Source organism: Haliotis rubra, unplaced genomic scaffold (genome assembly GCF_003918875.1).
Source record: "Haliotis rubra isolate DU_JTF1 unplaced genomic scaffold, ASM391887v1 Scf1036, whole genome shotgun sequence".
Taxonomy (NCBI): domain Eukaryota; kingdom Metazoa; phylum Mollusca; class Gastropoda; order Lepetellida; family Haliotidae; genus Haliotis; species Haliotis rubra.
This window is the reverse complement of record NW_025764933.1, coordinates 2,565-12,691: the sequence shown is the minus strand read 5'-3', so window position 1 is coordinate 12,691 and position 10,127 is coordinate 2,565. Positions and strand designations below refer to the sequence as shown.

Below are 10,127 nucleotides of genomic sequence, written 5' to 3'. Positions count from 1 at the left end.
CAGATAGGAGGGGTCGCCTCAAAAGCAAAACCTGGGGTCGGGCTTGGGGATAGAGATATCAGTTAAGATAAGATAATCCTTTAGGGCAATTATACTGGGGAGGTACACGGCACGTCATAACAATTTACAAATAATATCCAGTCCTGTCGATCTTCGGGTGGTCATGCCACCTATATACTACGATGCGTTTCTGTAGTTTTCGAGTATCATATTCTTTTACATATCTCAACATAAACTTTACGAAAGAAAGACACATAAGATGTTAATCAAAAGATGAGACATAGTCAACACACATGAAAAAGTACATGATGACCCCTTGTGCCTGTAGGCAGCACGTGCATTTCATGCCAGGTGAGTCGACGGTCCGTCGTCATACCTGGCTGAGCGACCCAATTGCCATCTATAGTCTGATCTATTGTTTTCAGCAGCTATTCGTATTTTTTCTAAGTTTTGCCCGATTTTACGAGTAAACATGCTTTTCTTGATATCGTATTACGCATCCCACTGAACGCCAAGTTAGGCCGAAGTGGGTTATTTCGACATATGCTATTTGCAGTTGTGTAAATTTTAGGGATACAGAGTAACAGCCTAAAAACAGTTGTTTTTCTATTTCCGACAGTACTATAACATGAACACTTTTCAAGCGCGCAGCTGTGCCAGTATCATCTAAGTCGTCCCGTACTGCGAAATTTATTGATTGTGATGCCGCTTCTGTGTAGACGCAGTTACCTCCCTTGTAACACGAACACACTCCCAGCGAAACACGATTCTCGGTGCAGTGATGATATCCTCGGTATTTGTGAACGACGCTGTGTGTGAACCCAACATTGGAAAAGACTGTGTGCCCTACACTACTTCTTGGATATGTAGATGGTGATTCCATGATGGATGAGAAGGTAAACTTGGTAGATCCACTCACTGTTTGCAGAACCCTCAACACACTCATACAAAGCAATGGCTGCCTGGCTGACGTGTTGGGCTTTATAGACGGTAACCAAGTCACTCCCCAGACCTATAAACAGAACCGCGATGCGCGTGATCTGGATTCTCCCGTCGGAGTGGCAGCTCTTGCGGGAAGGGCTGATGTTATGAACGCTCTTATAGATCGAGGGTTCGCCGCTAATGAGAACTGTCGCACTGCTCTTGGATATTCATGTACACCTATACACCTTGCTTGTAAGATGGGTCACGTCACAGTGGTCAAGTCGCTAGTGGAGGACCATGGTGTCAGCGTCAACATTGACGACGAATGGGGCAACTCTCCCCTTTGCAGTGCTGTCAAGTCAGGAAGCGCTGATGTAGTCAACTATCTGCTAACGAAGGGTGCTACATTAGACTTCCGGGAACAGTTCACGAAGTGTACATATCTACATTTTGTAGCCGACACAGAAAACGTAGAAGTGTGTAAGTGTCTGGTTTCACGTGGATGTGACGTCAAAGCTCGTGACGTCACAGGATGCACACCTCTTCACATCGCAGCGACGTCCGGCAACGTGGACATGGGGAAAACTCTCCTTGACGCATGTGCAGATGTTAATGCGGTGGATAGTTTTAACCGTACCCCGTTTTTCAACGCGGCCATGGAGGGTCATACCGAAATGTTGAGACTGTTGTTTTCAAACGGCGCAAATCCGCGTGCGTGCGACTCAAACGGCACCTCCCCGCTCCTCAATGCGATAGAGTTCAGCGGCAACGACATCAACGCTGTCAGATACCTCCTCGTCGACGTCAACGCAAACCTCAGCTCAATGACAAATGTCCGGGGCAAGGCGCCCTTGTTGCTGGCGGTACAGCGGGGTCACATGGGAATCGTCGACCTGATTATCAACACCGGATATGACATCACTCAGAATGACGTCACGTGGTGCAGTCACGTGGTTGGAAAAGGAGAGGGCGCTGCTAAGTTGGTCATGGAATCCGCGTTTATGACTCGAACACTTCAGGATATTTGCTGTTTTACTATCCGACGTGCCCTCGGCGTACGTCTAGCCAAATATGTCGACAGACTCGGCGTTCCGGAAGCTTATATAAAATTCATCCGACTTGATCACGTGATGCCAAATAATATAAACACGAGTGAAAGCTACGATATTTGTTTGTTGTTTAACTCTCGGCAGTTCCCCAGCGATTTGACGACGTCGTCCTGTTAATTACGGAGTCAGTCATTGAAGTTGTGAGCAACTATATAGGCTGTCAAGGTACAGTGAGTGAGTGAGTTTAGTTTCGCGCCGCTTTAAACAATATTCCAGCAATACCAAGGCGGGGGGACCCCAGAATTGGGCTTCACACATTGTACCCCATCCAGGTACAATGGCACACAACACATCAGGTCATGTAGTTCCGCAGTTTCAGCTCTGAACGAAGTATGTGTTGCAGTATTGGGCAGAATAATAGACTCAGCGAGCGATTCATTTCAAGTTTTAGGGTGAGTGAGTTGGTTAGTACGCCGCTTTTAGCAATATTCCAGCAATTTCACTGCGGGGGACGCCAGGAATGGGCGTCACACATTGTACCATATGTGGGGAATCGAACCCGGGTCTAGGCTACCCCACCGCCCCTCAAGGGGCCACTTACTTAACGCACACTAACGACAATAAGGTAATATTGAGAGCGCTGAACCGAAAAACGCCGGTTTCTGTCAGATGTTGCGTAAACGAAACGATACTTTCGGAATAAGTATTCATACACAGTGAAATGTCCAAACAAGAAAAAAAGCAGTCTTTACAAACACAAGGACTGAAACGTGTGGCGAGATACATGATAAACTGCATGTTGACTTGATTCAAACATGTCGACGACAACCAGGGAAAATGCATAGTGAGTATTTATTCTTTCCAACATAAACCGGGATTTACACAATAAAACATTTACACGTTCAGAAATTTATTCATTGACTACAATGGTAGCTTCGATGTATTTCAACCACAGAAAATTCATCGGACACCAGAAGCACCTGTAACAAAGTTGCCATTCTCTTTGTATGTTCCCATACAGTTTCCAGGTTATTGGACATCATGCTGTCAGAAGGACGGCCATTACTTCTATGATGTTGGTGTGATATTGGTTAGAAATGTTTTGTGATTGTGTTATAGACACCATCCATATGCATGGGTGGATCCAGGAATTTTGAAAGGAGGGGCGGTGAGGTGTTTCAGGGGTTTGGAACCCCCTGAACCCCCCAATGGCTCTGCCAACGCCCCCAAAAATTCTTCAATGTGGTCTCAAGACATTTTTCGGGGGTGGGGTTGGTGGTCTGAACTCCACACACACACACACACACACACTCTGGATCCGCCAATGATATGATACAAGTTGTACATGGATTAAATAAAAGTTCCAGCCGTATCACTAAACTAAAACAAACAATTAATATGAATTAAGGTGACAACTAAGTCAGAGTTGAGAGATGTTCTTCATTACTCCTGCCACATCAAAAGAATCGACGATAGCAGCAGTCGAACTGTGGTGGTCGAACAGTACCCTTATGCTCAACAATAACATGTGTCTCGTCAGTGGAGTGAGCTGGGGTTGGGCTGGGGTTGTGGTGTGGTTGTGGGTGGTTGTAGAGGTGGGCTGCTGTTTGGGGTCTTGTGGGTGTGGGTGGTTGTAGAAGAGGGCTGCTGGTTGGGGTCTTGTGGTTGTGGGTGGTTGTAGAAGAGGGCTGCTGGTTGGGGTCTTGTGGTTGTGAATGGTTGTAGAAGAGGGCTGCTGGTTGGGGTCTTGTGGTTGTGGGTGGTTGTAGAAGAGGGCTGCTGGTTGGGGTCTTGTGGTTGTGAATGGTTGTAGAAGAGGGATGCTGGTTGGGGTCTTGTGGGTGTGATGTGATTGTGAATGGTTGTAGAAGAGGGCTGCTGGTTGGGGTCTTGTGGGTGTGATGTGGTTGTGAATGGTTGTAGAAGAGGGCTGCTGGTTGGGGTCTTGTGGTTGTGTGTGGTTGTAGAAGAGGGCTGCTGGTTGGGGTCTTGTGGGTGTGATGTGATTGTGAATGGTTGTAGAAGAGGGCTGCTGGTTTGGGTCTTGTGGGTGTGTGTGATTGTAGAAGAGGGCTGCTGGTTGGGGTCTTGTGGTTGTGTGTGGTTGTGAATGGTTGTAGAAGAGGGCTGCTGGTTGGGGTCTTGTGGGTGTGATGTGGTTGTGAATGGTTGTAGAAGAGGGCTGCTGGTTGGGGTCTTGTGGGTGTGGGTGGTTGTAGAAGAGGGCTGCTGGTTGGGGTCTTGTGGGTGTGGGTGGTTGTCCAGAAGAGGGCTGCGTGGTTAGGGGACTTGTGGGTGTGAGGTGGTTGTCATCCAGAGGGCTGCTGGTTGGGGTCTTGTGGGTGTGGTTGTGGAAGGTTGTCAGAAGAGGGCTGCTGGTTGGGACCTGGTCTTGTGGTTGTGAAAGGTTGTCATCCAGAGGGCTGCTGGTTGGGGTCTTGTGGGTGTGATGTGGTTGTGTGTGGTTGTAGAAGGTTGTCTGCTGGTTGGGGTCTTGTGGGTGTGGATGTGGTTGTGGAAGGTTGTCATCCAGCACTAAAGGGCGCCGCTGGACTTGGGTTGATGTGGGTGTGGAAGGTTGTGGCGCACTAAGCTGGACGCTGGTTAGTGGACTTGGTTGTGGGTTGTGGAAGGTTGTCATCCAGCGCACTAAGCTGGACGTCGTTAGTGGACTTGGTTGTGATGTGGTTGTGGAAGGTTGTCATCCAGGACGTCGTTTGTGGTTGTGTCTGGTTGTGGAAGGATGTCATCCAGCGCACTAAGCTGGACGTCGTTAGTGGACCTGGTTGTGATGTGGTTGTGTCTGGTTGTGGAAGGATGTCATCCAGCGCACTAAGCTGGACGTCGTTAGTGGACTTGGTTGTGAAGTGGTGGGTGTGTCTGGTTGAGGAAGGATGTCATCCAGCACACTAAGCTGGACGTCGTTAGTGGACCTGGTTGTGATGTGGTTGTGTCTGGTTGTGGAAAGATGTCATCCAGCGCACTAAGTTGGACCTCGTTAGTGGACTTGGTTGTGAAGCGGTGGGTGTGCATACGCTGTTGTTGAACTTATCCACCGCTTCTGCTCTTTGCTTCTCAGACGGAGATGGTGCTGGTTTTGTGGGATGGTGCATGGTTTCAGCAGGGAGTGACCGTCACTACTCCTGACCCCCTATTGAAGAGGCGGGTGTGGCTGGGGGTTTGTAAAATGGATGCTTCGTCGCCATCATGTCGTTCAGTTTCTTCAGCTCATTACTGTCAGGAGACATTTTGTTTTTCTGTGAATAAAAATACAACTTATATCAAATTCACGTTGGCAACAAGCTAGTTGAGTGAATGAGGACATGAAACACCATGAATGAACTTTACGTATTCTATCTATAAGGAGTCGAACCTGAACTTTCTCCATGGTAGACTTTACCCACTAGTGATTAAAGCGTTGGCTCGTCACGCCGAAGACGCGGGTTCGATTCCCCACATGGGTTCAACGTGTGGAGCCCATTTCTGGTGTCCCACTCCGTGATATTGCTGGAATATTGCTAAAAGCGGCGTAAAAGCATACTCACTCACCACCCACACAACGTACCAACTGCTCTTTATCCACATAACTGCTTAATACACAGCGAGTAAGTGTGGTTTAATTTCTCTGCAATACGAGAAACACCGTAAAAGGACATTTTGACCATATTGGGAATTGAACAAGGGTTTCAGTGTGACGGCCTTTTACCACTTGCCTATCTCAACACCCTTTCACATAACTACTACGTTTACAACCCGAGGTCAGTCACGCTCACATGGAGACATATCCGCATCAGCCCCGTGCCCGTGTGTTTGTTGTCCAGGGAGTAGATCTTCTTCTCCAGACTCAGCGTTGTCTGGTACTGCACTGCTTTGGTGAGCTCCATCACGCCGACGTCGGTAATCCGGTTTCCTGGAATAATAATGGCTATTTGTACAGGGCCCCTACACGTGCATGCTCAAAGCGCTGACGCATTATTACCCTGATTAACCCAAACAACCCAAGCGTTAAATGGTTAACAGTCATATGACTTATCCCACCGGGTACCCATTCACTGCTGGGTTGACAGAGGTAATTTTGAACAGACTCACTAGCCTAAGGTGTGGACATGTATCACGTGTTCTTCGTTGTGGGGCAAGCTTGAAGTCCTAGAAACTCTCAGGAGTCAAGCTGCCAAACACGGTAACCCATATAGAGACTCTCTGTGACCAACGTTGCTTAATTTCAATTGACTTTTGACCTGGGCTCTATGCACAAGATCACACACCACCACTAACACATAAAACATATAACAGAATCAGCATCAACTACTACCATATGTAGGTCCAGTGGATATCTGCTAACAGGTGTCCTAGTCCATTAGAGCAGCTTTTGATCAGTTTCAGTCCATAAACCACCAAAAACATAAGAAACATTGTTACCTGTAAATCGAAGCGTGTTTTGTCGAAAATGCTTGGTGGCATGACTCTGCATAGTGCGTATGAATAATGATTTACGCCCTCCCAGACAATGATTAAAACTGCATAATTCTTGGTAAGCGATGTTGCACGGGCAACGAAACACGCCATCAGAGTTCACTGACACGCAGGCAGCCGAGTCGACGGACCGGCCCGTTGCCCAATGTCCAACTCGGGATCTGACCATTTGTCTCTAAATATTCAGGCCCATAGTTTTAATGGAACCCAGAATGGATGCAGGTACACTAAATGCCAAAAGAAACGTTACCGTCCTACCTTTATGAATTACTGAAAAACTTTCCAAGATATATTGGAAGGCATTAGTTTACAAGAAAGCTGAACAACACAGCTTTATGCAAATCACGAAAAGGAATTCTCAAATGCATTCATATTTAGGTGAAATGCATCTTTTTCAGAAGAATTAAATTGTCCAATATTCGTCCATGACGAAATAAACCAATAACAGTGATTTAAATGTCCGAAAGAAAAGTTGAAATAATATTCTGCTTTGAGACAAATATAAATAATTTAAAGTCACCATTTTTAAACTGCTAAACAAGAAATAACTGTTGTAGAGTGTGTAAAATTGTAAAATAATCATTCCTATGATTTCAGTCTTTTAAAACATTTTCTGCTGATTTGCATTAGTGAAAACAAGTAAAACGTGACTTTGATATTGTGAAAAGTGTTTAGGAACATCTAAGATTATCTTTGTTAACATTTTTGTTTGCAAAGTAACATTTTTCCATTTTATGTTTACACAGAGTAATATCAGTCGCAAAAACGTAGCAATATTCAAGACGTATTTACATCCATTTCACGTGTTGTATGATTCTATAGGGTATAAAGAGAGACTAGAATGCATGATATGATACACAAGTATGAGACATATGCCACGATTAACAGCTGAAGAGAGATGGGATCGGGATGGTGCATATGGGGTCTACATACAATGCTGTTGCCAACGACCACGGATGCCACTGTATCACGGTTATTAGACTTATTCAGGGCTACAGACAGACTGGGGTCACCGAAGACAGACTGGGGTCACCGTAGATAGACCATGAAGTGGACGTCCACGCATCACAACGCCAGCTGAAGATAGGTAACTCCGTCATTAAGGAAGGAGGGTTACGTTTCTTTTGGCGTTTAGTGTATATAGATATTTGGATATATAAACCCAGGCTTGGCATGAACAGGCCTTGGAGCCACAACAATGAAGATCTTACTGGCGAGATTGAGGTTGACAAGGATTCTGTTTCCGGCCAACAGCAAGTTCTGTAACTCTGGAATATACTCCGCAGCCTCCATCAGTGGGTTGATGATCACCACGACTTCGGCAGTCTGTACAACATGGCCATAGGAAGGGCATTACTAGGGAAATTGTTAGTTCGGACAACTCGACACCGATATAAGTTGTTTTGTTTGTATGTTGTGTAACGCACGGTTATGGACCAGACAGTCCAGTGATCAACAGCATGATGGGATACGATGATACATGCCAACCAATCCATCTGCCTGACCACGTGCCTTTTACAACCAGCATGGTTTGCTGAAGACTAACTGTTACCGATGTATGCAGGTCACATTCAATTACGAAATACAGACTGACTGACTGACTGAGTTCAGTTTTACGCCGCTTTTAGCAATATTCCAACAATATCACGGCGGGGGGACACCAGAAATGGGCTTAACACATTGTACACATGTGGGGAATCGAACCCGGGTCTTCGGCGTGACGAGCCAACGCTTTAACCACTAGGCTATCCCACCGCCCCTCGAAATACAGAAACAATGCTAGGCAAAAGTGATATGATGTGATATATATGACACTGGTTCTGTTTCACCATATGGGTAAGAAATGATATTATGAAGGACATTATATAAATGGCTGGTATCTACGTAGGACACTATGAGAACCATTGTGCGATAACTGCACATCACGACCCAGAAATGGTGTGTGAGAACGTAGATGTATATAGGAACTACAAAAAACATTGTCCACAGACCGATGAAACAGACCCATGCAGATCACGACAAGGACCATTGTCGTATTCGGGCAATGGACATCTCTTTTCACAGGGGCAAACAAGCTGGGGATATTGGTAGATTAAATAAGCTGATTCGCACTACCAAAGATCAGTTCGTTTCGTTTCTTTTGTACGACAGTATAGAGATCTCACCTCGTTATCTTGTGGCGTCAGCTTTCTGTTTCTGGACTTGTCACGTGACTTTCCACCCGTCTTACCATCCCCGGATCCTGGAGCTGTCAATCAACAACGTCGCCTTGACGTCAGTACCATTACAACAATGTCGCCATGACGTCAGTATCATAACAACAACGTCGTCACGATGTCGATATCATTACAACAACGTCGTCATGATGTCGGTATCGTTACAACAGCGTCGTCATGATGTCGGTATCGTTACAACAGCGTCGTCATGATGTCGGTATCGTTATAACAACGTCGTCATGATGTCGGTATCGTTAGAACAGTGTCATCATGACGCCGGTATCGTTACACCAACGTCTTCATGACACCAGTACGCAAACGTCGCCATGACGTCAGTACCATTACACCAACGTCGCCATCACGTCAGTATCATTACAACGCCATCATCACGTCAGTATTATTACAATGTCGTCATGACATCAGTATCATTACAACAACGTCGTCATGACATCAATATCATAACAACGTCGTCTTGACGTCAGTACTATTACAACAACGTCGTCATGACGTCAGTATTATTACAACGTCGTCATGACGTCAGTACCATTGTAGCAACGTCGTGATGACATCAGTATCATTACAACGTCATCATTACGTCAGTAGTATTACAACTTCGTTATGACGTCAGTATCATTACAACAACGTCGTTATGACGTCATTATCATTACTACAATGTCGTCATGACGTCCATATCATTACAACAACGTCCTCATGAGGTCAGTATCATTACAACAACGTCGTCATGACGTCAGTACCATAACAACAGCGTCGTCATGACGTCAGTATCATTGCAACAATGTTGTCACGGGGTCAGTACCATTACAACAGCGTTACCATGACGTCAGTATCATAACAACAACGTCGTCATGATGTCAGTATCATTACAGTGTTTCCTTGGAAACCAAACACTATTGTTACCAACGAAAAAAACATAATGTTCAGTGCGCATTTGCATTATACATATGATAATAATATATAATAATCACCTGTTGCCAGATTCTGTGACTGCAATGTGCCGTTATACACATGTAATCATGGTTCAGTTAAACACTCCACAAAAAATGTTGCATTGTTTCTGAAGCTGATATACACTATCATGATATACACATACTTCTCAGATACAGCACAATACGCAGACAGAATGTAATCTAAATGTCAAATGTTTGCTATTCAAAATCTTAAAGCTTGAACATGTGCACCCGTGCAAATAATATTAATATAAAGCGAGAAATATATAAAATAGCAATCTATTTTGACCAGCACCCTTGCTGTCCTGTTCACTTTTATCATAAGAGCTTTTGAGAGGTGGAGCTGAAACCAGTGAGTAAAGTTACCGCAGCTTTGAAGTAGCTGAAACTGCTACTGAGGGATATTCGAGGTAACAGGTGCTTGCGGACAATGTCTGTCTCGACTGTCTCTGACATAGCTAGACAGTGCTATTAACAGTCATAACCATGTCTAAGGT

The 10,127-nt window shown here is 45.3% G+C and overlaps 3 protein-coding genes across 3 annotated transcripts; 1 reads left to right on the top strand and 2 right to left on the bottom strand.

Moving 5' to 3' along the window:
* Nucleotides 1–680: 680 nt before the first annotated feature.
* LOC124273655 (ankyrin-3-like) lies at nucleotides 681–2,165 on the top strand. Its single transcript, XM_046708932.1, has one exon. The coding sequence runs from the start codon at nucleotides 882–884 to the stop codon at nucleotides 2,148–2,150; it is 1,269 nt and encodes a 422-aa protein (XP_046564888.1). The 5' UTR covers nucleotides 681–881; the 3' UTR covers nucleotides 2,151–2,165.
* A 1,228-nt stretch (nucleotides 2,166–3,393) lies between these two features.
* On the bottom strand, nucleotides 3,394–4,614 carry LOC124273690 (extensin-like). Its single transcript, XM_046708967.1, has one exon. It carries the CDS (start codon nucleotides 4,612–4,614, stop codon nucleotides 3,394–3,396), a length of 1,221 nt encoding a protein of 406 aa, XP_046564923.1.
* Nucleotides 4,615–4,870: 256 nt separating this feature from the next.
* On the bottom strand, nucleotides 4,871–9,301 carry LOC124273734 (leucine-rich repeat-containing protein 71-like). The gene is made up of 4 exons (XM_046709039.1): nucleotides 8,612–9,301; nucleotides 7,658–7,772; nucleotides 5,747–5,883; nucleotides 4,871–5,230 (listed from the first exon to the last, which is right to left on the bottom strand). The coding sequence occupies exons 2-4, from the start codon at nucleotides 7,737–7,739 to the stop codon at nucleotides 5,111–5,113; spliced, it is 339 nt and encodes a 112-aa protein (XP_046564995.1). The 5' UTR covers nucleotides 7,740–7,772; nucleotides 8,612–9,301; the 3' UTR covers nucleotides 4,871–5,110.
* Between the last annotated feature and the right edge of the window lie 826 nt (nucleotides 9,302–10,127).

Excerpts from the sequence above, each read along its gene's own strand:
- LOC124273690 (XM_046708967.1), bottom strand. The coding sequence starts at position 4,614 with ATGACAACCTTCCACAACCCACAACCAAGTCCACTAACCAGCGTCCAG.
- LOC124273734 (XM_046709039.1), bottom strand. The coding sequence starts at position 7,739 with ATGGAGGCTGCGGAGTATATTCCAGAGTTACAGAACTTGCTGTTGGCC. Across the intron at positions 5,884-7,657 it reads TGTCAACCTCAATCTCGCCA|GAAACCGGATTACCGACGTC; the intron begins GTAAGATCTTCA and ends TTATTATTCCAG. Across the intron at positions 5,231-5,746 it reads TGATGCGGATATGTCTCCAT|AAAAACAAAATGTCTCCTGA; the intron begins GTGAGCGTGACT and ends TTTTATTCACAG.
- LOC124273655 (XM_046708932.1), top strand. The coding sequence starts at position 882 with ATGATGGATGAGAAGGTAAACTTGGTAGATCCACTCACTGTTTGCAGA.